The sequence below is a fragment of the Metarhizium brunneum genome, chromosome 5 (genome assembly GCF_013426205.1).
Source record: "Metarhizium brunneum chromosome 5, complete sequence".
In the NCBI taxonomy this organism is placed as follows: domain Eukaryota; kingdom Fungi; phylum Ascomycota; class Sordariomycetes; order Hypocreales; family Clavicipitaceae; genus Metarhizium; species Metarhizium brunneum.
This window is the reverse complement of record NC_089426.1, coordinates 2,203,542-2,230,961: the sequence shown is the minus strand read 5'-3', so window position 1 is coordinate 2,230,961 and position 27,420 is coordinate 2,203,542. Positions and strand designations below refer to the sequence as shown.

The window sequence follows — 27,420 nt, the reverse complement described above, 5'->3', positions numbered from 1 at the left end:
GCAAATTTTTGTATCGAGATTAGTATCCCTCAAGCGCCGTGCACTGTGCTGTCGTCGGCCACGGACCTGCGCATGGTCTTAGTCATGTAGATAATGTCCTGTCTGTGCCAACGCGCCTATGTTGGCATCCATGAATTCCGATGAGCCACATGAGCCATCCCACTCTGTTCCTCGTTAGTCGTGTCTCCAAACTGCCGTACAACCAAACCTAACATACCAGACCCATCATCCTCAATTTCGTCCACAAGCAATCTTTGCAGGGGGCTTGTTATTTCTAAATCACAGTCAGCACATCATCTCTTGATCTAGTATTTTGTTGCTTCACATACCCCCTTGAATGGCCCGAAACTCGGCGCTGTCGTCTGCATAGTCATTCATTTCGTCGCTTCCCTCGTAGAATGGAACGCAGTAACCAATGACACGTAGAATGTTGCCTGCTGCATTGCGCTCAAGCTGTATTCTTCCCCTTACATGGACGTCTCGGAGGTACATTAGGCACTTGATTCCGAGCTGTCGGATAACGTGCTCTAAAGTCTCTGGCTCTAGAGCAGCATTGTCGTCCTGCCCATCAAGTACGTTGAGTCCTACGGGCGAAAAGAGCCTATCGTTGATGAGCCGCTCTGTTACGCCCCTTGTGTGCTCGTCGCCGTACACTAGCAGATACGGTGCCCACATAGGGATCGCCTGAATAATGTAGCTTCTACGTGCAAGAGCCAGACTCTCGTTGGGTCGGCAAGAGCGCAGCATCAAGTCCACAAACCCCAAGAATGTAGATCCCTCATTGTGTTGGAGACTGCGTGCTTGTGTGCAAATATGCCTAATGAGGATATGCACTCTCTCCAGCGATTCACTGCATTCAGCATACCGCCCAGCTGCCCTGATAGACGAGTCCATTGGCTGCGTTGTCGTCTCCCCTTGGATTTTCTTCCGGAGAGTGTTGAATACCCTGAGATCCAATTCTTCTCCGCTCTCGACCAATCGTCCAATAATACTGTTTGTCGGCTCTGGTGCCTGATCCGTCTCCAAGAGTTTTTCCGTGAAAAAACTAGTCGCAGGGCTATCAGGGTGGTTGTGAACAGCCTGGACTTCCTCCGATGTCCATGGGAAGGGCTTTCGTGCATTGCGTCGATCCTCTGCCTCGTCCACAATCACATCTGCACTCAACTTAGGTTCCAGCTGTGCCATGAGGTAGTCAATGAGTGCCAGAATCGCAGTGTAGGATGCCGGCTTAGAGTTGAAGCGCCGCATTAGGTTATTAACCATGCGCTGATAATTGGGCTGCAACTCCATTGACGGATCCGCGTTAATAATATGGAGTAGTTTGAGCAAGTAATTGTCTGCCAAGAGATGGCCAACCTCAAGTTCTCCAAGTCTGGCAAAGGCGAGCACTGTGCCGAAATATTCGTCCCAGGACCTTATATGTACATAAAAGAATCTCCAAAGGTGGTTAAAGATGCTCATGATTCCTTGCAATACTGACGGTGGCGGCTCTGAATCGTCCCAGTCATCCTCGCTATCCATACTAGCTGGGCTGGAGTTGCTTCTTGTTGGGACTGGGCAATGGTAAAGTCGCGGAAGACCGCTTCGAATCTTGGAGGCCGCAAGTACAAGCGTCTTACCAGTAAAGCTTCTGATATCTGGATCTGGGTTTCGCTGGACCAACGAGCGAAAAGCCCCATGGCGCACATGGAAGTAGTTGTAAAATGCAAGTGCGCAATCGTAGCACTTTGTAACGGCAGATTTCAGCATTGAAGCAAAAGATTCCATCAGGATGGAGTCCTTGGTTCTGGAAACCACTTGATCAAAATGAGACAGAGACACTTCCATGGCCAAGTTCTGCAAGGTGTGGGTCGAAGTATCTAGATCAGGACCGGCATGCCTTCCCAACTCGTCATTTTCAACATCATTCTTTGACGCGCGAGACTTGGCCGCCTGACTTTCTCCGAGATAAATGGAGTGGCCGAAACATTGCTGCACAAAGACACTGTGGCCCGGATCAAAGAGGCATTGTCGGCGAAGCAGCACCTTATTCTCATTCAGAATATGCTCCTTCAATGGAGCCGGGACCTCAACAGATGGTGGACGGCCGTTAATCGTCGCATTGCCGGATAGTGAATCATGGTATAGAGATGATGCACGCTGGTAGAAAAGCATATAGGCGCTGTAAGTCTTGTCATAAATGATACCATTCATGTCGTGGAGGGACGACTGAGGGTCTGGGCCACCAAATGTTGCGCTTTCCATCAGGGATGGATCCCATGGAAGTACAGAGTCGTCATTAAATTCAACCCAACTTGATCGACCAAAAGCTCCTCTCTCTCGGATGTAGGAATAGTAGTGTCCGGATTCAGCTGTTCCCGAATGGACAAGGATTCCAACTAATTCGAAAATGTCGCTCCGAGTTGCACCCTCCTCGGCGTTAAGATACTCGACTGTGTATGGGGCAAGGTCCAAAGTCTGGGGGAACGTGAAGTAGTCGTTAATTTTCCTCCTTTGCAAGGTTCGCAAGTTGAAATCAAAACGCTTGAGGTGGAATATGAGGTGATCCGGCACGTCTTTCAAGCACGCTCGCTTCACTGCATCAACATGACGGTCGCATGTCGAACACTTGTACTTGTTTTCACCTTCCATCACCTCGCCGTCCACATAAGCTTGGAGACTTTCTTCAAGCGTGGCTTTGCCTTTGATGTCGCATTGAATAGCCGAGAATGGCTCGAGACGCTCCGAGATATGTTGGCATTCCTTGGATTTCACCTGCTGGACCAACTGGCCCCCAAAAAATGAACGCAATTGTTTCTTATCATCCTTGTTGAGCAGCTGCCCTTCCCATCGATCAAAAAGTAAGTTGTAAAACTCGTCAACATCCATCTGATTATGAATATCAATGGGGGTATCGTCATACGTCCTTATCGAGGTCACCACATCAAATGGGTCCACAAACCGTTGGTAGCTCTCCTGCATATAACCAAATAGCTTCTGGGTATAGAAGAGTAGCTGCTGTGATGCTTGTGGGTCTTGCACAGCGACAGACATGATGAACCTTCGAAATTGGGTGTTCATGAACAGCTGAGTGAGGAGCGAATTTAGATAGCAGGTGTTGGAGAGGTTTCGCAGTCCAACATATCCACACGGGGCTCGGATTGCTCTAGACCGATCAAATTGATACGGAAGATCGTAGAGATAAGGGTCATCTGCACAAAACAGACATGCAGTCAGTTGCGTGTCATATGGGGATTCTGGTGGAATTTCTCGAACACCTACCAGGCTCTTCCACGTAAAATGGCACAAGACCGTTCAACGTATTAAGCATGTGAACGAAAGAATTTATATCGCATCTTACGCAGCGGAAAACTATATCGTAGAGCTTCCTCCGCGTGCTCGAGTTGAGAATCACTTGAGGAACGCAGTCCTTGTCACCACGTCGTTTCCTTGGGAAGAGATGGCGCCAAAATAACCGAGATATTGTGTTTCTACTCCATTTAGTAAGCCTTCGTAGCTTTAGTAGAAGTAACGGTGAAGGCGATTCAAGCTTACTCATCAAAGTTCTTAGACGTGCTGAGACTTTGACTATTCTGAACACAAATGTGCAGCACTGCCACCAGACCAGCTGCGATTGGGTCTGCTACATCCGGTCGATCGATTGTCTATCAATGTATGTTAGCTCCTGAAGATAGCTAGCAATGACACCACTTTTTTCTTACTTCTATGCAGGTATGCTTTAACAAGAGGTCCCGTGCCACTGCTGCGAGAAGGTCAATATCCAACGCTTGAGAAGTCATCGTGGATGCACGAGCAACCAGATGAAGCAGTGCTCTGAAATACTCCTCAGGCTGAGACTGATGGATGAGGCAAAGTGGCAGGCCCTCGATCAGGGCGGTACAGATGGAAAGCAAAACGGGTCTGATTTCCTGGTTGCCGTAAACAGAGTGGCCGCTTTCAGGTGTTAAGAGCTGAGTTTGTGGGCCCGTGATATCCTCGATGAGTTCAACAATCGTTTGTCTCACCGCCTTTCGAGTATCTTTCAACAGAAAGTTCTTCATAATGTCTAGAAAAGTGGTGGATGTTACGACTGTGTTCCAAAATTCCTGGTTCACAGAGCCCACGCGCAAGACTGCTGTGCATGCACTTTCTATCAATGCTAAGCTCGTGTCACCTGTGTCGCCTTCCACCTTGGTTAGGATGTCTACGAGGCGAGTAGGATGTGGCAGCACGTCATCGCCAAGCTCCAATAACGTTTTGTACCTGGTAGCTTCTGGATAAACAGTCAGCATCACAATGCACCAAAACGAGGGGATATCAGCCCTGACCTGTGAACAGCTTCACGAAAACTTGCAGAATTGCAGCTCCAATTCGTAGCTGCTGGACAGCCGGCATTTCATCTAGCGTCTCGGGATCGCCTATAGCCTTGACAATCAGTCGCAAGCCCCTCACGAGGGCCTTTTGGTAGGATGTCAGCGTGGCCCCCACGGAATCTTCATCGTGACTCGTTGTGAATGCAGAATGTTGAGCAGCCTCAATATAGTCAATTAGGGCATGGAGGCCATATAGTGTCTGAAACGCTTGCCCTTTGAGGAATACTTTCGAATGATCATGCTGATCCGATTCAAACTGCAGCATGAAGTGGCCATCCGCCGGAAGCTTCACAAGAAAGTCGTAAACCTGCACGAGTTAGTTTCGCTTGTACTGCTCACCAGCCTATAAGCACTCACTTCTTCAGCCAATTTCTCTCCCATGCTCAAATATTCCCACAAATCTTGAAAGTGGCCCAGAATTTCAATCTCTAGTGGCGATGAACCAGGGCGTATATATCCTGCAAGTGATGCACTACCTTCTTCCTGCTTGACCAGAATGAATCCATCACGTATGCCAAGCTCTTCTAAAGATTTCGTAGTTTGATGTTCTTTGGGAAGGAGCGGCTGTCCGCGATAATATATGCGATAATTGTCAAATCCGGTCGAGTTTTTTAGACAAGTTAAAAGGGAAGCAATGGAGTTCCCAAGGCCAATGCTTAAAGGCTTAATGTCGGAGCGGTTAAAGTTGTCAAAGGCTTGATACTGTAAACATGCTGACTCGCCTTGTATCTCTTCTACCGTCGTCAACATCAACGGTCTGAAGTCCGCAACGGAAAACCGGCCGTGCACCTGGTATTTCTCCAGAAAGAACCTCATCAACTGGAGAGAGCGTCTGAAAACACGCTCTTGTAGCTGGATCTCCTCAGTGGTTGCAACAATCACCATTGATTCATCGTCATCCCCGATGACAGACTCGGTGGATCCGTTAAGCTTCTTAGCGGCTTGTTTCATCTGGTTTAAGCATCGATTGACCAGCGATATGTGCACCTTCCTCGACCGACAGACCGAATATGACTTGATAGCATTACTTTCCAAGTATAGATCGACTGCCAGCGTGGAGATAGCCCGAGACACCAAGAGGGGGTCTTCGGCTTCTAGAATGATCCGCCACAGCTGCTCGATACCACTGTGCGAGAGCGCCTCTGCGTCATCCAAGGCAAAGTTACTGCCATCCACGGCCAGACACAAGACTCGTTCTCGAACGAAATCAAGCATGCCATCTGAGAAACAAGAAGCTGGAAGGCCAGGCAGGTATCTGGAGAAGCAAGCTTGCAAAAACGCGTTCTTCATTGATACCTTTCTCATCACGTTTGTGATGACATACCAGCCAGCTTTTCGGTCATCGAGACAGGGTGATTTCGGACCCACAATGATATCCAACAATATGGCGCCTAGCCCGTTATTCAAAGCTGCCGGTTGAAATTGGATAATGCTGGCGATTAGATCCCTTCTAGGTCCGTTGGGCGCGCCGGATATCACGGCAAACGCACCCGCCTGTTGCCCTGCATGGACTGCATGAGCTAGTTCCTCTACAAGAAGCCTCGCAAGGTCGTGATTCTTTGTAAGGTTCTCGACTTCGTTCGGGATGTTTCCCCGCATGGACATGGACAAGCACCACAAACTTCCCAGTGCTGTAGGCGACTTCTTGGCTATGTCATCTAGACAGCTCAGGTACAAAATGTCCAGATCATCGGGTCGTGCGGTGCTCAAAAGTTCTCTCAATTTTTGTATGGCAACCAGTTGTAAATCGGGATCGGCTACTCGCGATCCCGCCGTGCAAACTGAGGCTTCCCTTAGTAGTCTCAAGCAGAGGTCTAAGGGCTCGAATGACGGTGTTTGACGCTCTGATTGACATTTCGATATCAGGTCATTCATGACATTTTCCCAAAGAGTGCGTATTGCCGGCGAGAACGCTTCAAGTGGCATTGTTTGGAACTTTTGACACCAGCCTAGCAAACCATCGTAGTCGAACAGGTTGGTTATACTTATTACCATTCGTGCTAAGGCCTCTGTAATGCGAGGATCTTGACAGAGCATGAGACTCTGCCATAGACGATCGGTGTGGTGCTGTTTGTAGAGCTTGGTAACGATCAGAAACCCTAACACATTCGAGCTCTCGACAATAATCTCAGGATGACAATTCGGACCCAATATATAATCGATCAACCGAGTCTCCAGTAAACACTCCCCAATAAATGCCAGAAATCTGTTGCTGCTTTCATCACCGGCGTCTATGGTGCTTTTCCATACTGATACGAGGTCGTTGCACAGCCTTGTAATGGCCATAACACGAAGCTGCATTTGACTAGAACGAATTAAACGGTCCAAAATGCCGAGCCTCCATTGCCATGCAACCGCTTCAAATCCATTAACATAAGGTAGGTCGGGATATTTTTGCAGGTGTTGGCGCGCAGTGTCGAATGCTGAGCTGTGTTCTCCACGCAGCGTCCACTTCAAAACATCCGTCAAAGCTTGTATTAGAGTCGTAGCTGTTTCAACACCTAATTGAGTAACGTGTTTCTCAATTACCTTTTCCAAACAAGTCGAAATGTTGTCCCAAATAGTGGTCCCTATCTCCAATTGGCTCTGTGCTTGTGCGATTCGGTCGCCCCCTGTGACGAGTGTTCGTACGGATTCTCGCAAACAACTGCTTAGAATCTTTGCGATGGCTGCCAAATGTTCCAACAGTCTTGGAAACTTTGGGACAAGGGCTGTCAAGGCAGCTGCCAAATGCGCGAAGGCAGACACGCTGCCACCTTGGCTCGATTGTAATTTAGTAAGTAGGAACGACCCGACTTCATTTTGAACCCATTCCGAGCCAAGGGATCTCTCTTCGCCGGTATTTGTTGAGGACACATCGGTGACTATTATGTCATGAAGCTGTTGGAGGTACTTTGCGGAGTATAGGTCGGGAGGCTCCTGATTGGTCACTCCGATGGTCGACTGCATTTCTTGAAGCACCAGAATGTCCAGAGCAACCATGCGGGCCGTTAAACAGGCAAATGTAGAATAGACCCCGATTATGGTACTGCGCAGCTCCGATGACCTGACAAGTTCGGAACTTTGTAAATCATTAGTTAAGAACATCAGTCACGCCTATGCACAGTCGCTTTTTTTTCGCTTTGTGAGGTTGTCCAGGCTGAAAAGGGAGTAACATCTAGGACAAATGAAATGAAACGAAATGGGAAGAGCCCGAAGGGGGAAGGGGTTGCGAGAGGAGATGGCCAGGCACATACCTTCTTAGTAACAACTGTAGCATTGCCTCAGGGAACATTAACCAGAACCTTTTATTTGCTTGCCGAGAGTCCAGCACCGTCGACTTCTCGGCATTTCTGGCAAACTTCAGATAATCTTGGATCCAAGCTTGTAGTAATATAAGAGCTTCAGGATTAATAGGGGAATCTGTAAAGGTCTTAGTACCAACCACTGGTATGACAATGGGCGTTTGGCGTAAAAGAGAGAGAGAAAAGAATATAAAAAATGTCCATACCAGCTTTGAAGTGATGAATAAATCGAAGGAGCGGCAGGGATGGCTCTTCATTGCGTTGGATATAAGGAAATTGCGGAGTAGGGTCAAGAGGCACCAGCTCGCGACTCAGAATTCCAGTAGCCTTTTCGTCAACGGAAAAAGCCATTTCATCGTCGCTTTCTTCGTTTTCATCGTCAGAGATGGCGATTAGTTCAACTGGTGGGCTTGCGGAATCCGACATTTGGGCAGTCTCCTCTCCAGACCTGGCGCGCTGCGACTCCTCCACAGTCATCTTTTGTTGGCCATCGCCGGTGACGTTTGAGATAACCGGGAGAGCCTCGTCGTTACTCAATGACGGCAGAAAAGTTTCTGCAGAGTCAGTAGCAGGGTCGGCGACTTTTCTCAGATTGATGGTAACCTTGCTGGAGGATAGCGGTGTTGGGCTACTGCTTTTTGCGCTGTCTGTTGGTGTTCTTGGAGTACATGGAAGTTCGATTTTTTCTGCAGAAGGCGTCCCTGTATTTTTATACTGTTGGCCCATGATCATTGTACTGGTGCTGGATCTCTTGACGGCCGACTTATCGTCTGCGGATATTTTCCCAGATGTCGATGCGTCCGGGCTTGCGGATGCGGATGCGGATACTGATGCTGATGCTGATGCTGATGCTGATGGTGGGGGTGACGCAGAGCCCGAAGTTCGACGCCTCTTGCGGGCGGAAAGATCACTGTCATCAAAGGGATTTGGGCGAGTAGATGGCGGATCAGGTGAAGGGGCATGGCTATGGTCCGGGTCGTTGGGTGAGGCCGTCGCGGCAACATTCCCTGTCGGACTCGCGGGCTGATCCGTCTGGCTGTCCGTGTCGTTATCCATGTCGAGTGCTCGAGCGATCAGGTTCTGACAGCTCGAGCCGGCTGCTCAGCTTGGATGCTCAGCTTCGGCAGCCCACGGTTGGAAGTGTGGCAGGACGATGGCCCTGGACAAGTGTGGGAAGTCGATATCTTCACCCCAAGGGCTAAGCTCGAGGTAAAGACGTCACAGCGTCGTGATGGCCGGCTGGGCGGCAGATGCACAAAATTAACATGTGTGGTGCGGAAAGGAAAGGCCAGAAGCCCTCTCAACTCCAATGACCAATAAGGGTCGGGCCAGACACAGTGATAAGAATTATAAAAGTCGTAAAAAGACAGCTGGTAAAGACATGCGTCTTGCAGAGGACGAAAGCAGGTCAAGCTGTGAAGTGCAAAGCGAGCGCTCAAGTGGTGAGGTGCCTGGTGCTAAAGGCAGGCAAGTACCAAGCGTACCTGGAAATGTACCAAGTGTACATGGGGTAGGTGTACTTGAAGGCAATGGCGGGCGCGGATTGGCTAGCGGGACGCGGTGCTTGTGTGGAACTGTGACGGTGACGGAGCAACATTGGAGGGACTTGGAGGGCTTAGAGTTGGAGGGGTAGCTCAAGCTAGCTGGGTACTTGGGTACTTCAATGTGTGTTCGGTAAGGTGTCAACCTTAGAACTTCAGGTGTCCACTTGTGCCGAGGGGTCAAGCCGTCATGCTGTCATGCCGTCATGGGGAACTAGCTCGAGATGTGGCGACACAAATTGCCGAACAGCACGTCAGAAGCTTCGATGGTTGTTTATATCTGGTACGCGCAAGAAATCGCACGCCAATACATGTACACCCAAAATTATTCAAGTCCTCAAGTATTATGAGATAAACTTATGGTGATGCGTGCAGCACACCGCCCCAAAGCGTCAACGGTACCTCAGTGTCCAGGTACGGAGAACTTGAACACGATGTACTCTCTGCAAGGCTTCCAAAAGTGGGCGGCCTCGGCGGCTGGCATGTACTTTCCCATGTTCCCGGTACTCCGTACACAAGAAGAACAGATGGTAGACATAAATGATTCCAACATTGAACTCGCTTTCGCTTTCGCTTTCGCTTTCGCTTTCGCTTCATCAGAGCTCTGGAAATGAAACATAGGGACGGTTCTCCTGGCGAAATAGAGTCGTCGACCTCGTCACATGCATGTCTGCTCTCTACTAGGCACTCCTCGCTGTTCAGTACAGTGGGTAGACAAAAGTTGTACATGGCCAAAGCTTTAAAGATGCCCTGCCTATTAGGTACCTCGATACCTGCTTGGCAGTAGCTTGGTGTTGTCCGGTGCTTCATTGTTTCTCCTCACCACAGCCCTTGAGTGATGCAAACATTAGGATTCCTTCTCCGTTATCGCCTTCGCACGTTAAGAAGTCTGGGCATGCACCTACCCCTAGCTTCATTATTAAAACAAGCTTGTCAAGTGGTGAAGGGTATTTGCCTCTGGTTACCCTCTAGTTGGTTTTCGATTCAAGATGACAACTACAGACTTGGCTTGGCGCCATCACTACCCTGGACTCGCAGCACTGCACATGATCATTGGGCACGCCAGCGCGCCTCTAAGCTTCTCCACTTAGGCCACATGCTTTCAATGTTCCTTCTAGTTACTTGGTATCATTGACCTTTCTATCAGCAGGCAGGCAGTTCTTGGCCATGTTTAACAAATGCGCATTGTGCTGAGTGTTCATACTACCAGACAGCAAATGCCAAAAAGTACTGGGGGCTTGACCATGCCAAGATGCTGTAGTCTGGTTTGCGGAATATTGTGTCGCACTCTGAGACATTGCTGACCTCTAGATGCTTGAATCAACTTGGCGTTACTCCGTAGACCTGCCCAGGTACATGCAGATACGCACTGGTGCCCGCTTTTTCACACACACAGTGCCTCATCAATTCAATGCTGACCCGGCCCACAGATGATTTCATCCTATTTTGACTCCATACTGGAGTACCGGTCTTTGCACCAAGGCAACCCAGACCTTCTGGCTGGACAAGGAGAATTCACAATCATACCTCCTGGAACTATACCCGCCTTAGCCGTTTTACTCTCGCCCTACGCCTTCTGGCACACATCATGACAACCCCTATTGCACCACCTGGTCGGAAGCGCCTGGTTCATCATCTTGATACGCCTTTCTCAACAGTATCGTGGTATGGGGGTCTCCCATCATGACTTCCCCGAGCTTCTAATTTATCTAATCAACATGAAAGGCCTGAAATTTCGTCTGATGATCAAGATACTATCCTGGAGCTTCTTTGCAAGTGAGCAGGTCAGAGTCCGCGATGGTTTCTCCGCTGACTTCATCAATAGTTTGCTGAGTCCCATTGGCCAACATAGAAGGACACATATCAAGCCTTCGAGAGGCAAGAGAGCGGCAAAACTTGAAGCGAAAGTCTCAAAGCAGGATGTCCTTCCTTCGGTGACAAATATTCCCAGGCCCCCAAAGCCTGTACTATGCAATCATGTCGACATAGGATTCAATGCAATTACTAGAGGATTCGAATCAATGTCTGGTTCAAAGTCCACGGGGAAACCTGAACCGGACAGCTCAAGGCGACCCTATTCCATGGTTTTCGTTACTCGAGGCAATCAGTCTGCTACTTTCAACTGCCATTTCCCAAAGATGGTTGCTGCTTCGTCACATAAGCTTGACCCCCAGCACAACATCAGATTGATTGGCTTCTCCAAACCTTGTTCAGATAGGTTGAGTTCTTGTTTAGGGATCGCCAGAGTATCCGCTCTTGCTATCACCAGAGATGCCCCAGGAGCAGATGCTCTTTGGGCGTTTGTCAAAGAGCATGTACCGACGATTCATGCTGAGTGGTTGAACGGCAAAAATGATCCTCATTACCGACCGACTCAAATAAGCTCGGTGGAGACTGTAGTTGGTGCCAAGAAACTGAAAATTACGCAGGCTGCTAGACTTCTTAGATCTGAAAAGGAAGAGCATGAGTAGCAGGTATAAGCCAGAACGATGATAGCGTGGATACTAATTGAACCGCAACAATGTGTGTTGTTATATTATTTTTTTCTCTCTTCTCCTTTGACCTATCCAAATGATCGTGCAAGCACTACATTAGGTAGAGCCCAGTGACAGCAACACAGTCTGGCTGGCCGTACCTGAGCCAGAAAACCGCAGCAAACACGTAAGTGTGTTATTACATAGAAGCAGATATCAATATATCGTCAATTTGAGAATGGGAAGTTAGCCACGGCAAAACCACACTGCAGTTGCTGGTTATTCCATTGGGTGCGTCTTTCCTGATCTCCATATGAGTACAGAGATGCCTGCTAATTAGAAACCGGCTACTTAACTTAATAACGGGGAGAGGTGCAGGGAATTATGCAGACAGGACGGCGATATTTATGCAAAAACTGACACTCGGGTTCGGCAGGTGCCAGACAGCTGTCGCCACATACTTACGCAACTATCAACGTCCACGCACCGTGCTTTTCCTTTTCCTCCTTCATCCTGCTCTAGTCACAGGTGAAGTGTTTCCTCCGCTCGAACGAAATATCCCTTTATTCTCGTTTGATACGACAGAGATGGCCGCCTTCAACGATCCGCAGAAACTAGCGGATGCCATCGCACTTGCCCAAAGCTTTAAATCAGGGCAGTTCAGCGAGAAGAGAGATAGAAAATCCAAAGCACGAGTGGAAGCCATTGACATTGCGGACAGCTCCGAAATACATCGCGATCGTACCTGGCACACGCGACAGCAGCTTGTCGCAGGTATGTGTAGCTGGCAAATTATCCTAACTTGTCTTTCTTAGCATAACCAATACGCAGAGAAAAATAGACAATATGCTGCTGCCGGATTTGTTCAGCCCTCTCAAAGGCACTATAGTAACGATGTCCTAGATAAAGGTTGGCAAATTGGACAACTAAGGGCTGAAGATGCTATAATCGGGAAAGCCGTGTTCGACTTTCTTAATCGAAATGACCTAGCCCCGACGCCAGCTGCGACTCCTGAGCCCATAAACAGGCTCCCACCGACTTCCGAAACGACTGCAGATTTGACCAGCCCTCGATCATCAACAGCAACTCCTAAGCCCATAGTTAAGCTTCTACCGGCTTCCGAAACGACTGCAGATTTGACCAGCCCCAGATCATCAGCAGCGACTCCTAAGCCCACAGTTAAGCTTCCACCGACTCCAGAAACGACTGTGAATTTTACTGGCCCCAGATCACCAACATCAGCCAGTGCTAGTACGCCGCTGACACCCGAGAGCCTAGTTCAAGGGCCCGGAGACAACCATACCAGCCCGGCGGACAGTCCTCAGAAACCTGCCGATGAGCAGGAGGCCGACCAGCTTGCCGAACTACTCAGCTCTTTCTCCTTCAAGGAGAAAAGCTCGACAGGGGATGATCCAGGAAACATCATGGATAGATTTTTGGAGTTACTAGCCAAAAAAGAGATGTCTGAACACTTGAGCCAAGACAAGCAGTCGTGTGTCAAGATTAGCGACACTGCGACTCATAACGATGCTAAACAAGAAGAAAAAGATGGTTTCGAGGAAACCACTGCGACCTCGCAGCATCATCAACCAATGAAGGCGGACCAACCTGTCTTCATCAATGCAAATGCCGACCTACTTACAACCAAGAGCAAGCAACTCTGTCCAAAGGCGCCTGCTTTTGCACCGTCTAAGGCAGAGTCTGCCAACGGTGGTATAGGAAGTCTTTCACCGAAAGAAATTGAAGTTACAGATAACGATCAGCATCAGGGAGAAAAATTGCCCTTTACCGGTCAGTTCAGTTCATCCTCTGACGGTACGCCATACGGACACTGGCCAGCTACCGAAAAAGTAACCCCTGCACTTCCTGTGACTTATACAGTTTGGGTCCCAGTTCACTATCCAATGCCTAACGCATTCTCTGATTCAACTATGGCAATGAATGGAACGCAGGCTGGAGCCCCAAACTTGGGCAGCCGCCAACCACAGCCAATGCAAGGTCTTTCAGCCTCCAAATGGGCACACCAGCCACCGAAGTCTGGGTAATCGAGAACATGCCGGCGGTACACATTTGCAGGGCATCTACAACTGGAGGATTCCGACATCGAATTCCGACATCGAATGGTGACTTCGTTTACTAATAGTGTAAATGCTTTTGAGGCACAAGACTTTTTGGTCTGACTGCATGGTTGGGTGTTACCTGATGTGGTACATGCCAGCCAGCACTGGAAGATAATATGCAGGAACGATGAAGGGGAATATGATTGCGTCTTGGGACGTTATGAACGTTATGAATTGCAAAAAGAAGCATCAGTATCTTCGTGTCTAATTTCACTAGACTCTTGGAGGAGTTTATGACAGGTTTAGACAATCGCTATGCAAAGAATAGTCTAAAAATTTGACCGTATTTATCCCGACATGCCCTTTTCCAACATCTTGACGCCTTCTCTGACCTTTGGCGAGAAATGCTTTCTTAGCAACTCTCCCTCCCACACAGTAGTTGCAAACGGGTTGCTTCCCTCCACAGAATCGCTCATCGCATTATATTGACCATTGCCCTTCCGCTCCTCGGTGTTCCACAAGCTGTTAATTTTCTTGCTATGTGTGTGTGCGACATCATTAAGTAAGGCGAGGATTGCCTGGGATGATTTCTCCGGAAGTTGTAGTGCGGTAGTCATAAGCTGTTTCGTGAAGGCGGCGAGGCGCAAAGGAGGAACTTGACGGATGTTATAATTAGGGAGCAGGATGCCCGTCAGCGAGCGAAGAAGGAGCACTGTGGTGGTTTGGACGTTGATCTTGGACGTGGCAGAGGACGTGGACAGACGGGTGTTTTCGAGATCAGATTGAAGAGAAAGAGAGAGCAGAGAGCGGAACAAGTGTGTTGTGAAGTATGACAAGTCAAGATGTAGGTCGTTTCGTGAGTTATGGGCATCCTGGCCCGCTAGCAGGGCGTATGCGGTGACGGTGCACAGGAGGGCCTCGCGGGTGAGATTCCGTACCGACTCTTCATCATCTTCCTTTTCGGCGGCTTCCTCATCCGCGGGACCCTGCTCGGCGTCTTCGTCACTGTGGCGGATGAGATCCTTCAGCGCCTCTAACAAGTCGCCAAAGAAGTCTTGATTAATCAGGTGGGAGTATTTAGCGAGTCCTTCCAGCACCGCGCCCATCAGATGCGGTGACCGCTGCTTTAAGATGCGGAAGTATGTGGCAAAGACAAGCTTCAACGTCTCGGACTGCATTCGTTCTCGTTCCTCGTGGCTGACGAGCGCATCGGCCAGAGACATGTCCTTATCCAACGACTTTTGCTCCTTCATTGCCTTTCTTTCCCTCTTGGTCCGGAATTCGCGCTTCTTTTTGGTCTTTGGTGCCCGCTGTTGCTCCACGGTGTCTTGGGACGCCTTGCCAGAGAATTCAGAGAGCAAACGAAGACTGAGGAAGAGGTTAAGTACGCTTTCGTGGACGGCAAATTCCTTGGCCTTCATCATTTTCGTGATGAGAGAGACGGCTTCGAGAGAGGGGCGGCCTTCTTCGTCGTCACGGAAGAGGGTTTCAAGGGCTTGGATGATCTTGGCGGCGTCCTTGTCGATTTTCCTTCGGCTGAGTTTGCCGACGAGAATTCGCAGGATGTCGGAGCGGAAGTTGAAGTGTGGTACGGATGTGATGAGGGTACATGCACATGTGACGGCGACATTGGAGAGGCTCTGTCCGCTGCGGACGGGGGTTGTTTCTGATCTGGCGCAGCGGGCGAGTTCTTTGATGTACGCTTGGTAGCCAGCTACGAGGGACTGTTCGAACTGCCGTGTGTTGCGGACCTCCTTTGACAGCTTCTCTTTGGGTGCATCTTCGGATTGAGGTCGTATTCTGTATCCCGGAATAATGTCCTTGTATACCGTCATTTGCGTCATGAGCGCCAACATGCGGATGGTGGGGATTTTCGACCGGCCGATCTGGGCGAGCGTCTTCAAGTTGCCGATGTTTTCTTCAGGGTTTTCATTGAGCGCCATGGCGGCTTTGGCTAATTCCTCCTGTGCTTCCAGAATTCGCTGGGCCTCTGGAACTTCTGCTGCCTTAATCTCCTCCACCACTTCTTCGTCCTCCGATTCAACTCCACCATCACGGCCCTCAAGCCACTCGGTATCGCTCTCGATGGAAGCCGCATCGTCGTCCGGGTCAAGGCCCTTAAGAAGTTCTAATCGACCATCTTGCGACTTTATGGGGAGTTTGGTATTTTCCTTTTCATTCTTCTTCCCCTTTCGTGGTCGAGACTCGTAGTCTTGCTCGAGATTCCAATTGGAAGCGTGCTTGAAGAAGTCCTTCTGCGCTCGTTTCGACGTTGTTGGAGCGTGTGATTCATCGTCTGAGGAATTATGAGTTATTTTTCTTTTCTTATTACCATTGGCGACCATCTTGTTTGAAATTGTCGTGTGCAAGGCAGCGATAGATGCAAGCAAGTTTTTTTTTTTTAGCAATATGTTTATGCTGGCGCGATCAAGTTCTTGTGAGAGCTATGCGGCCCAGAAGGCTGGCAGCTCCAATCAGATGCGGCGGTTGGCCCTCACCGCCAAAATTTTTGGAGTTTTTCTGCCGGATTTTTCTCTATCCATCTATGCCCCTCTAAGCCAAAATTTCCAGCCCAGCTATTTACTCACTTGATTATTAGTCTACAATTTATACCGCCGGCGCAATTAATTCAACTTGCATGATGGGTTTCACTAAGCCCCCTGTGCAGGCGCTGAAAGCGGCCAATAAATTAAAACGCCAAGAACTTTTCATCCAGCACAAAAAGGCGTCTGGAAAAGAGCGAAGAGAAGCTCGACACCGTCGGAGAAAGGAAGAGAACAGAGAGCCAGAACTCAAGACTGCCCGATTGGCCAAGAACAAGACTCTCACATTGGATCAAAAGCGAGTATGGGACGAAGGCAATGACGACAGTCTGGGCGCTCAGGTTGACTTGGAAAAGTTGAGGCGGAGGCAAATGGAGGAAGCTGAAGCTGAGGAACGGGCGGCCCTCGACGCGGAAATGAAGGATGATGATGATGAGGAGGACAACGACAGCATGTTGGATTCGGATGACGATGAAGATGACGAAGCGAGACAGGCTGCGTTGGAGAAGCAACGAGAGAAACGGGCGAAACGAGATAATAGCGTAGCGCCGTCAACCACAAGCACAAACCTCGACTTGACACCGTCGTCCCTGGCGCTCAAGTTCCCGTCTTTATTCAGCGATATTCCTGCACCGGACCCCAAAGTCCTGGTCACAACCTCTCTCAACTCTACTATTCACTACGAAGCGCAGCTTCTAGGCACCCTGTTCCCAAATAGCACATATATCCCCCGATCCTCACATCGCTATGGGCACAAGTATTCGCTACGAGAAATTTGCAAGTTCGCAACAAACAGGGACTACACTACTGTTCTTCTTGTGAAGGAGGATTTGAAGAAACCCACTGGGTTGTCGGTCGTCCATCTGCCGTCTGGGCCAACGTTTCATTTCTCAATATCAAATTGGATCGAAGGCAGAAAACTCCCTGGCCACGGAAACCCTACCAACCACTACCCCGAACTGCTTCTCAACAATTTCAAGACGCCGCTGGGCCTTCTCACAGCCAAGCTGTTTCAGACACTCTTCCCCCCACGGCCTGAATTCCAGGGTCGCCAGGTGGTCACTCTCCACAACCAGCGAGACTACATTTTTGTTCGCCGACATCGATATGTTTTCCGCGAGAAACGGGCTACGGAAAAAAGCATTGCAGGTGCTGATGGAAAGGAGATGAAGGGCGTAGAGGGGATCCGCGCAGGCTTGCAGGAACTTGGCCCGCGATTTACGCTGAAGCTGAGGAGAGTTGATAAGGGCATTGGACGGGCGGGCAGTGAGGGCGAGGATGCAACCCAATGGGAGTGGAAAGCCAAGATGGAGAAGGATCGCAAGCGGTTCAACCTGTAATGGATATATCTTTAGTCATGGCATTTTCAAGCCACTCAATACCGAGACAAGCCGTGATGGTGTGACCTGTCATGTTGTGCGAGAAGAGCTGACTCATAGTAGAAATACAACCACGGGCCGGTTGTAATGATGCAAATAATCAATTGCTCGCAGCGGCAACGAAGGTAAGCCGTGACGTGAATACGCGGGCTGCATGGTTCTGGATAGAATACGAAGGACAAATTGACATCAATTGATCCGACGAGACGGCGGCCCGCTGCAAATTGCGCCGAGATCTACAGGAGGCCAGACCCACCAGCCATCCACCAGCCCGCCAGGGCGACAATTTATAGTTCCAAAATTAATGCTCCACGTTTTTACACCTGGCCATACCAGCTGAGTTTGTTCCCAAGTTTGCCAAGTTTCCGAATGTACCACCCTCTTGTGGCGGCACGGCTTCCGCCATGCAATAATAGCGCGCCACCATGCCAGCGGTTGTCACTGGTTTTTGCCCAGTTTTGATTACATCCAGCCGCATCGCACGCATCAATTTTTCCAGAACATCGTACATTCACTCAATCGTCTGGGCAGGCCTGCTGGTACAGACTTTTTGAACTGGCAATTCGCAATCTGAGCCTCTGCACCTCCTCTCCCGTCCAATCGGGCGCTTGTCATGTATGGTGACGCAGCTGTGAGCAACTGAGGTCAGCTGCACCTTCCGTCATGACACGACGGCTCTGGAAGAGCCTGCAGCTGGGCGTGTCCAGCGGCCCACGAAGACAAACGAAAGCGGCATCGTCATCGTCATCGGCATCGGCATCGTCATCGCCGTCCTTGTCTTTGCCGCCCGAAATTTCTGCACCCGTAGTTTCAGACGGGGTAGGGAGTAGTGAGTGCGGTGCTTTCGACACGATGCGCATGCGTATCTGGGAGCTGCTGACAGTGATATTTCGCAGGCAATGCGGTCAACGGCACACACAGCTACTTGCAAGACCTTGACGTATGGAAACAGGCACCAATACTCAAGGGCACGACGAATTTTGAACCTCGGCCAGATGTCAAAAATATCATGGTAACTGGAGGCGCAGGCTTCATGTGAGTAGGCAACACGGCCGTTCGTCGATAAATGAATTGACTCTTCCCGCAGAGCGTCTTGGGTTGTGCGGCACTTGACTCTTACATACCCAGAAGCGTACAACGTTGTTTCATTTGATAAGTTGGACTATTGCTCGTCTCTCAACAACACCAGAGTGTTGGACGACAAACGCAACTTCACATTTTATCATGGGGATCTCACAAATCCAAGCGAGGTCTTGGACTGCATGGAGAGGTACCGAATTGACACGGTTCTGCATTTTGCAGCGCAGTCTCACGTGGATTTGAGCTTTGGCAACTCGTACAGTTTCACCCATGCGAACGTCTACGGGACACACGTGTTGCTAGAGAGTGCCAAGAAAGCCGAGATCAAGCGCTTCATCCACGTCTCTACTGACGAGGTGTATGGTGAGGTGAAGGAAGATGACGACGACTTGGTGGAGTCGAGCATACTGTCGCCGACAAACCCTTACGCGGCAAGCAAAGCAGCAGCTGAGATGCTGGTTCAGTCTTACAACAAGAGCTTCAAGCTGCCCACGATAATCGTCCGAAGCAACAATGTGTACGGACCACACCAATACCCCGAAAGTAAGTTCAATGTCGGAAACAATGTTTGCATGCATCTTCCCTCTTCAACTGAACATCTACTAAGTCTTGACAGAAATCATAGCCAAGTTCACTTGCCTTCTAAACCGTGGACGGCCCGTCGTATTGCATGGTGACGGCAGTCCCACAAGGCGATATCTTTACGCTGGCGACGCCGCAGATGCATTTGACACTATTCTACACAAGGGCCACATTGGTCACATTTACAATGTGGGCTCTTCCGATGAAATCTCAAATTTAGATCTCTGTTCTCAACTGCTTGACACAATGGGCATAGACCATTCAACGTCAGAGCAGTTTCGCAAATGGATCAAGTATACGCACGACAGACCATTCAATGACCGCAGATATGCGGTAGATGGCACCAAATTACGCATGCTCGGATGGAGTCAAAACACTAGCCTTGAAAAGGGTTTGAAAACAACGGTAGACTGGTACATCAAGTATGGAGAGTCGTGGTGGGGAGACATAAGCCATGTGCTTACGCCGTTCCCAATGGTCAGCGAAGGGGAAATCGTACCGGATTTCGAGCATCTAATGAAGGATGACCCTGTTCAACCAGGAGATGAGTGCCTGGCAAATGACAAGAAAGAGGTGTAGAGATGTTGCAACATGCCGTGTTCTATAGACAGGACTAGAGTGTGGACGGCCGAATGGTGTCAAGACAAAGACACGACATCATGGACATGGATGAGACGAAGTTTTTTTTTCGGGTTGGATACGGATTTAACATGGCGATGCGAAACTGGGATAGAAACACGATTGCTCTTCCTTCTTTTCTCTCCTTCTTTTATTAGATACGAGCTCCAAACACTGCAGGTTGTGTATTTCGGGGCTGTCGCATTAAACACCGTTCACGATCAATGGAACGTTTTCTCAAGGTCGGAGATTTACCGCTTGATGGTCATGGGGCGCTGCAACAACTCGGGACATGATTAGCGGCCGCAGCCCCCAGAGTTGCGGGTATCGACGATCGGGCCAGGACACGGAGTTCATGTCTTGAGCCAAATTGGCAGCACTCGGCCAGGAGGATTATACTTCAATACTCCGTAAACAGCCCAATGTTAATAGCATGCTGAACCCTGTTTCCAGAGCCTGCCAAGCTGGGCTGCCAATCGCAACAGCCGTCAGCCAATCAATCATTGGCATCACTCATTTGTTCACTCCCTCCAGTCACACCCGCCACTGCTCCGCCCACGAGTGATGCCACATACAGGCTGCTCCAAGTCCGTGACTAGCGCCGACGAGTCACGCCAATTCGGGCCAATTCCAGTTCAGACCCAGCCAACGCAAAAAGTCAAAGTTGTAAGCGACATCGAGCCTCCAAATCCAGCCGGCCAACTCCCCAGCTCCTCGGCGTCCTCTGCGACTGGTCGGGGATGGATGCTCATCCATGTTTTCCGTTTGTTTTCCGCCGTCACATCGGCCGACTCGATTCGACGTTGCTCTGAAATACCTGCTCACCTTACTCCGTACATAAATGTTGGAGAACCCCTGCAGCGAATCCATGCCTCAGCTGCAGAAAACTTGCCAACGGTCCCTGCATTACGACTCGGCAACTTGCATGTATTGTCACACACAAGCTCAGTCTGCAACTTGCGCTTTCTGACCAGGTGCAAGCCCTCGGCAATAAGCCTCTCTAGCACCTGGGGAGCCTCCGTCTACGGTATCATGCCGTTTGCCCGGCATCGGCACTGGCACGAGATAGTAGGGGCCTGCGCAATCTGTTGACAGTCAAGGAAAGATAGAGAATGGTCCACCAAAAACATGTACTGAGGTCGCCCTCCTTTACCAACCCCGCCGCCGCCAATCCTTCTCACGTACCTGTTGGGGATACCAATAACGCTGCTGAAGCTGAGGTATCTCACGGGACTCAACCGCAGAGCGATGGAGCTGCGAGCGAGGGGGGGCAGGCAGTTGTGAGCAGCTCTGCGGCGGATGATGACCAGTCCGGCTCCCATCACATTGGCTCAGATGTAGAAGACGACGCTCCAGGTTATGGTTGTGAGGCAGTATCATTGTATCCGGGAAGAAATTATCATCGACGTCCCAGTGCCAGCTCGACGACAGCATATATCGTCCACAGCTCTTATGGGCAACCACACTCGGATAGGTAAGCCGCCGTCCTCTCTCTTCATCCTCCTCCCTCTGCTAACAGGCACACTTACATTTCAGGGCCGCATCCACGCGGTCTCTGTGGGCACGAGAGCTTGACTATCGAGAAATCGGAGGCCGTCGCTACTGCAAAGAATACTTTATGCCCAATGATGAGATCGAGCAGCTACGCCTGACCATACAACACCAAGTGCTCATGCATGCATTCGACGGCGAACTGACAATCACTCCCCTGGGCAACCCCACGCACGTCTTGGATGTTGGAACTGGAACTGGAGAATGGGCCATCAGATTTGCCGAACTGTTCCCCGATTGCGAAGTCGTAGGAACAGACATATCTGCTATACAGGAGACCCAAGGAGTCCCGATGAACGTCTTTTTCGAAATCGAAGATGCAGAAGAGTGGGACCGACCTATAGACCATTATGACTTGGTGCATCTGCGAGGCATGGAAGGAGCCTTTCGCGACTGGAGATGCATTTATGAGGATGCATTTGATTCACTGAAGCCCGGCGGGTGGATTCAAGTGACAGACTACGACGGCAAGGATGGATCTATCCAATTCTTTTCTGGTTTCTCTCCGGAGTCGCCTGTTTTTAAGATGATGGACGACCTCTTTATTGGGGCGGAAAAGTCGGGTCGAAAACGAGGCATGTTTCACCTTGACCAGCAATACTTCTCGGAGGCTGGTTTTGTCGATATACGGGTCTCTGAACATATCCTCCGAATGAATCTACAGGAGGACAATGTGGGTAAACTCTGGCTAATGTGCTGGCTGGATGGAATCGAGGCGTACTCCCTACGCACGCTCACAGAACAGATGGGATGGGACGCTGATGTTGTCAAGACGGCGTGCCGTGAGACGGCTCGGGAAATTGCTAGTCGCGCGCAAGATTCGGAATCATGCAAGACCATGGTACTCAAGATGCGCACTGTTTTGGCGAGAAAGCCCTCTAGGGACGAGTCTCCTGTTCCTACCAGCTCCTCAGATGAGAGCACGATACATGGAGAAAGCAGTGACTCAACATCCGAAATAGATGGTTGAAGAGATCGAGGGTGTTGCTAGACTCGGAGGACACATAGCTATGGCAGGATGCACCCTGATTATTATTGCAGCCACTTGATGGGCGGCACGGTTCCCGCGACGGCGTTTTGACGTTGATAGGTATTTGGATTGAGGCCAGAGTATTGATAGTGGGAAAGAATTTCTCTAGGAAGAGCGTTGGGAAATTCGAACTCAGCTGCGGCCCACGATGTTCTGTAGGCACGATCTTGTCAAATGCCTGAATTTGACGATGTGGACATGGCCCTGGTAAGTTGCTTGGGCTTGAGCACTTGGCTAGACAACTAGAAAATGATGCATCGCTGCTCAATCGCACTTTCGAATCAAGTTGACTGGATATGAATATCATCTCCCTTTAGGCAACCTATTTTGCTGATAAAAAGGTATGGACAATTTGATGCTTGGAGCTTTCACGACCAGGGCAGGCAAACAGGCATGTGCCATCCGTCTGCCCAAATACTGCGTACAAATGTGGAGATGGAGGTCAAGTTGTAGTGGGGAGCTCCTCCAACCACCATCATCGAGGACACACTGAACCTCGCCTCCATGATCCTGTGAGCTTCACCCGCGCATCGTCATCCATCTTTTACCTTGCTGCAGTGACCTGGTTCTATTCTGTGCTCTTGCATGCGATAGAATACAAGAGATTCGACCGGATATGCGGCTATAGACCTCCACCATGTCGTTCAATCCCAATGATGGCTTCGTGGCCACCGCACCGACCGGAGATGCCTCTGGCATCGACGAGCTACCCATCTTCAATGTGGAACGCGCTCAAATGGCATTTTCTGTGACGGCGGAGTTCGTGGCGGCGCAGGTAGCGAACAACATTATGATCTTGGCCTTATCCAACGGCCGGATTCTGCGAATCGACCTGAAGCGGCCGGAGGACATTGATGGTACGTCACCTCTGGAACTCGATGCACTGCTACACGTGAAAGCTCAGTATCGTTCCTAACTATCTGCAGATATTGATCTACCGAAAAGAGCATCCGAAATTGGCGTTATTCGGCGCATGTTCCTTGACCCAACTGCCTCTCATTTACTGATTTGCACTGCGCTGGGCGAAAATTACTACCTTCACACGCAATCAAGGCAACCTCGGCCCTTGGGCCAGCTGCGCGGCGTTGCAATCGAGAGTGTAGCGTGGAACCCATCTCTCCCAACTGCGTCAACACGCGAGATTATCCTTGGTGCCTCCGACGGCAACATTTACGAAGCATTCATCGAAACCGCCAACGAGTTTTACAAAAGAGAGGTCAAGCATCTCAAAAACCTGCACAAGCTTCCCGATGGTCCTATTACGGGCTTGTGGGTCGACGATTTGAAGGGCAGTCCGGATACTCGAAGAATCATGATTGGCACACAGAGCAGATTGTTCCATTTGGTGGGCAAGATTGGGCGGAGTCATGACGGCAGCGGCTCGGTATATACGAAGTTATTTGAATCGGAACAGCCTGTGATTCATGAAATCCCGCGAAGCTCATCCGGCGGCCATTCGACAGTCGTGGTCTCTCCAGATTCTCCTGAGGGGGGTCGTGCAGATAATACTCCAGACAGAGCGTATGCGTGGTTGTCATCGCAAGGAGTGTTTCATGGCAAGCTTCTGAATAGCCCCAAAGACAGCAGCCTTGGATCCAAGGTCTTTGCAGAATCAAAGACGCTATCTAAGGCACAAATTATTGCTTCGGAGTCCACGGGTCGGCATAAACCGACTGCAGAGACTGTCGATTCCTTACTTCTCACCGAGTGGCACATGCTCAGCCTGGTTGGCAATCGTGTTATTGCCACCAACCGCCTCACGGGCAATACGGTGTCTGAACATGACGTCCTTGCAACTGGTCAGAAGGCTATTGCCTTCACCATGGACATGCAAGAACGAACGTTTTGGCTCATCACGTCTGACGAGATATACGAGATTGTTGCCCGAGACGAAGAAAGAAATATTTGGCAAATAATGATGAAGAACAAGCAGTTTGATTCGGCATTGCAATATTCTCGTACACAGACGCAAAAGGAGACCGTTGCAGCGGGCTATGGGGACTACCTTGCGAAGAAGGGACATTGGACCGAGGCAGCTGTGCTGTATGGCCGTAGCAACAAACCATTCGAAGATGTTGCGCTCAGCATTATTGACAATAATCAGGCGGATGCCTTGAGACAGTTTCTATTGACGAAGCTTGCCAACACAAAGAAGTCTGCCACTCTACAAAGAACGATTGTTGCTAGTTGGTTAGTGGAGGTATTCATGGCAAAGCTCAACTCTCTCGACGACACAATCATCACGCAGGCCGAGCTTTCAGAGACTATGAACCCCGCTGAGTCGAAGATGATTCTGGAGTCTGTTAAAAAGGAGTTCCACGATTTTGTCAACAAATATAAAGGCGACTTGGATCGGAAAACGGCATACGACATCATTAGCAGCCACGGAAGAGAAAGAGAGCTTCTATACTTTGCTAATGTGGTCGACGACTACAACTACGTTTTGTCGTACTGGGTACAGAGAGAGCGTTGGGAAGAGGTCTTGAACGTTCTCAAGAGGCAGACGGACGTTGATGTCTTTTACCGATACAGTACAGTTCTCATGACTCATGTTCCGCAGGAAACGGTCGAGATCCTGATGAGGCAATCCGAACTAAAGCCTCGTAGCCTCATCCCAGCATTGCTTGAGTACAATCGCAGCTTCTCTGGACATGCAAACTCTCAGAATCAGGCAGTCCGATACTTGAATTACGTCATTTTCCAACTAAACTCTACTGACGCCGCTATCCACAACACGCTCGTTTCAATATATGCCTCGCACCCTTCAAAGGACGAGTCAGGACTGCTTTCTTATTTGCAGGCTCAGGGCGATGAGCCACGGTATGATCCTGATTTCGCGCTGCGACTGTGCATCCAGCATCACCGCACTCTTTCCTGCGTGCACATCTATACGAGTATGGGCCAATACCTGCAAGCAGTTGATTTGGCACTGTCACACAATGAGGTTGAACTAGCCGCAGTCATTGCCGACCGGCCCATGTCAAACCCCCAGCTTCGAAAGAGACTCTGGTTGGCAGTGGCTCGCAAAGTCATTGCCAAATCAGACGGAATCAAAGCAGCCATTGAGTTCCTCAAGAGATGCGACCTTCTCAAGATTGAAGACCTAATACCATTCTTCCCTGACTTTGTGGTGATTGACGATTTCAAAGAGGAGATTTGCCAGGCATTGGAAGACTATTCTCGGAATATTGACAGTCTGAAGAAAGAGATGGATGAGTCGTCACAGACGGCAAGTAATATCAAAATGGACATTGCGGCACTAGATCATCGATATGCCATCGTCGAGCCTGGGGAGAAGTGCTACGTCTGCGGACTGCCCTTGCTTAGCAGGCAATTCTTTGTGTTTCCCTGTCAGCACTCATTCCATTCGGATTGCATGGGGAGAAAGGTGCTCGAGTACTCCGGGTTCGGGCACTCAAAGAAGATACGGCAGTTGCAGATGCAGATTCACAAGGGGCTGGTAAATGGGGCCAAGAGGGAGGCGGTGGTTGCTGAACTCGATGCTTTGGTGGCTTCAGCATGGTAAGTTTGCATTCACACGGCTTGGATAAATGATGTATTGCTGACTGTTGGCAGTATTCTATGCAGCGACTTTGCCATCAAGAGAATAGATGAGCCATTTATATCTGCCGACGACAATCCTAATGAATGGGCTGTGTAGGGAAGAGACGATTGTATTATATTTTTGCAGATTAGCGTATACCCGAATGCATTGATGCCACACATGTATGATCCCGCCAAGGGGGTGCACCGGACATCTTTCTTCAAAACGTGGCATACCACCAAAAGATTGATTCGGTCTCAGTACCTGCACTCGGTGACGTCGAGAGTAGATTTCGTGATCATCAAGATGGACACAATGACACCGTAAAGCCCCAAGACTTCGGCGAAGATGAGGATCAGGACCATGCCTACGTATAGTCGCGGTTGCTGGTTGCTCGCTCGCACTAGGTCAGTGTTAGCCAACAGCACCCAACAAGACAAAAAAAAAAGGACATTGTCGAGATTGCGCTGCCAAAGACCAAGTCTGTGTGTTTGCAATAGCCGTCGCAGAGTGTTGTGACATACCGCCAGCATCGCCGATGATGCCAATGGCAAAGCCGGCAGCTAACCCGCACAAGCCGACGGCCATGCCGGCCCCGAGCTGCAGGAAGCCGGTGTGGGCGGGCATCTTCTCCCTGATGCCGTTGGACATGATGACGGCGGAGACGAGGCCGTATATGGAGAGGATCTGGGCCATGATGGAGCAGAGACTGCGCTTGTCAGCAACATGATGTGCCGGCGGGAGCTGCACGTACGTGTTCTGCATCAAGCGTTCGGGTCGGAGCACGCCGCATGAGAAGATGGCAATGGACGACTTGGCCGTCCCGTAGGCGGCTCCGAAGGTGGTGAAGATGATGGCGAATGCGATGCCCATGGCTCCGAAGAAGGACTAGATATTTGTGAGTGAGGCGTTGGGAGAAGAGTCGACGGAAGAAGGGACTGACGGAATACATGGGACTATCAAAGTGGGAATTAGCAGTGCTTTGGAGTTTTGTGTCGGGAATTTTCGTGTGTAGGGGGGAGTGTACCAGCGCTCCATGGAGGCAAAGACTTGGTCTTCCATCTCGGTATTGGGATTTATGGGAATTTGTGGTTGTTGCTTGGAGATTAGGGAAGTCGTTTCAGAGACATAGGTTCAAGTAGGACGCTGCTTATATTTGATATGTTTGCGGGAGGCATCCGAGGGGGAGTAAGCATATAGTCGCCCCCTGGTGGTTGCGTTGTTGCCTGAAAGGCGTCGCATCAACCCGATTGGGATGCTACGTCATTTCAAGTGGAATATTACAGGCTAGGGGGATGCTGTAGATGGATTGCGGCATGAGATTATGCCGGGGATGGGAGACGTGTGTTGGCTAGGCAGACGTATTCGGGATGATGGTGGTG

The 27,420-nt window shown here is 49.9% G+C and overlaps 8 protein-coding genes across 8 annotated transcripts; 5 read left to right on the top strand and 3 right to left on the bottom strand.

Annotated features, from left to right (window-relative positions):
• Positions 1-78: 78 nt before the first annotated feature.
• Usp34 (Ubiquitin carboxyl-terminal hydrolase 34) lies at positions 79-8,692 on the bottom strand (the record flags this gene model as incomplete). Its single annotated transcript, XM_014686867.1, has 10 exons — positions 79-164; positions 218-274; positions 330-3,191; positions 3,262-3,470; positions 3,535-3,644; positions 3,702-4,252; positions 4,308-4,659; positions 4,710-7,413; positions 7,589-7,754; positions 7,843-8,692. The coding sequence occupies 10 exons, from the start codon at positions 8,690-8,692 to the stop codon at positions 79-81; spliced, it is 7,947 nt and encodes a 2,648-aa protein (XP_014542353.1).
• A 3,546-nt stretch (positions 8,693-12,238) lies between these two features.
• G6M90_00g087610 (uncharacterized protein) lies at positions 12,239-13,696 on the top strand (the record flags this gene model as incomplete). The annotated part of the gene is made up of 2 exons (XM_066131313.1): positions 12,239-12,425; positions 12,483-13,696. The coding sequence occupies 2 exons, from the start codon at positions 12,239-12,241 to the stop codon at positions 13,694-13,696; spliced, it is 1,401 nt and encodes a 466-aa protein (XP_065987336.1).
• A 362-nt stretch (positions 13,697-14,058) lies between these two features.
• noc3l (Nucleolar complex protein 3) lies at positions 14,059-16,056 on the bottom strand (the record flags this gene model as incomplete). Its single annotated transcript, XM_014686870.1, has 1 exon — positions 14,059-16,056. One exon carries the CDS (start codon positions 16,054-16,056, stop codon positions 14,059-14,061), a length of 1,998 nt encoding a protein of 665 aa, XP_014542356.1.
• A 296-nt stretch (positions 16,057-16,352) lies between these two features.
• Positions 16,353-17,594, top strand: RPF1 (Ribosome production factor 1; the record flags this gene model as incomplete). Its single annotated transcript, XM_014686871.1, has 1 exon — positions 16,353-17,594. One exon carries the CDS (start codon positions 16,353-16,355, stop codon positions 17,592-17,594), a length of 1,242 nt encoding a protein of 413 aa, XP_014542357.1.
• Positions 17,595-18,296: 702 nt separating this feature from the next.
• On the top strand, positions 18,297-19,874 carry RHM1 (Trifunctional UDP-glucose 4,6-dehydratase/UDP-4-keto-6-deoxy-D-glucose 3,5-epimerase/UDP-4-keto-L-rhamnose-reductase RHM1; the record flags this gene model as incomplete). The annotated part of the gene is made up of 4 exons (XM_014686872.1): positions 18,297-18,462; positions 18,530-18,668; positions 18,721-19,256; positions 19,330-19,874. 4 exons carry the CDS (start codon positions 18,297-18,299, stop codon positions 19,872-19,874), a joined length of 1,386 nt encoding a protein of 461 aa, XP_014542358.1.
• Positions 19,875-21,025: 1,151 nt separating this feature from the next.
• LAE1_6 (Secondary metabolism regulator LAE1) lies at positions 21,026-22,434 on the top strand (the record flags this gene model as incomplete). Its single annotated transcript, XM_014686873.1, has 2 exons — positions 21,026-21,387; positions 21,450-22,434. 2 exons carry the CDS (start codon positions 21,026-21,028, stop codon positions 22,432-22,434), a joined length of 1,347 nt encoding a protein of 448 aa, XP_014542359.1.
• A 697-nt stretch (positions 22,435-23,131) lies between these two features.
• Positions 23,132-26,155, top strand: vps18 (Vacuolar protein sorting-associated protein 18; the record flags this gene model as incomplete). Its single annotated transcript, XM_014686874.1, has 3 exons — positions 23,132-23,351; positions 23,421-26,016; positions 26,071-26,155. 3 exons carry the CDS (start codon positions 23,132-23,134, stop codon positions 26,153-26,155), a joined length of 2,901 nt encoding a protein of 966 aa, XP_014542360.1.
• Positions 26,156-26,295: 140 nt separating this feature from the next.
• Positions 26,296-27,100, bottom strand: vma3 (V-type proton ATPase proteolipid subunit; the record flags this gene model as incomplete). The annotated part of the gene is made up of 5 exons (XM_014686875.2): positions 26,296-26,441; positions 26,563-26,747; positions 26,793-26,926; positions 26,982-26,994; positions 27,066-27,100. 5 exons carry the CDS (start codon positions 27,098-27,100, stop codon positions 26,296-26,298), a joined length of 513 nt encoding a protein of 170 aa, XP_014542361.2.
• Between the last annotated feature and the right edge of the window lie 320 nt (positions 27,101-27,420).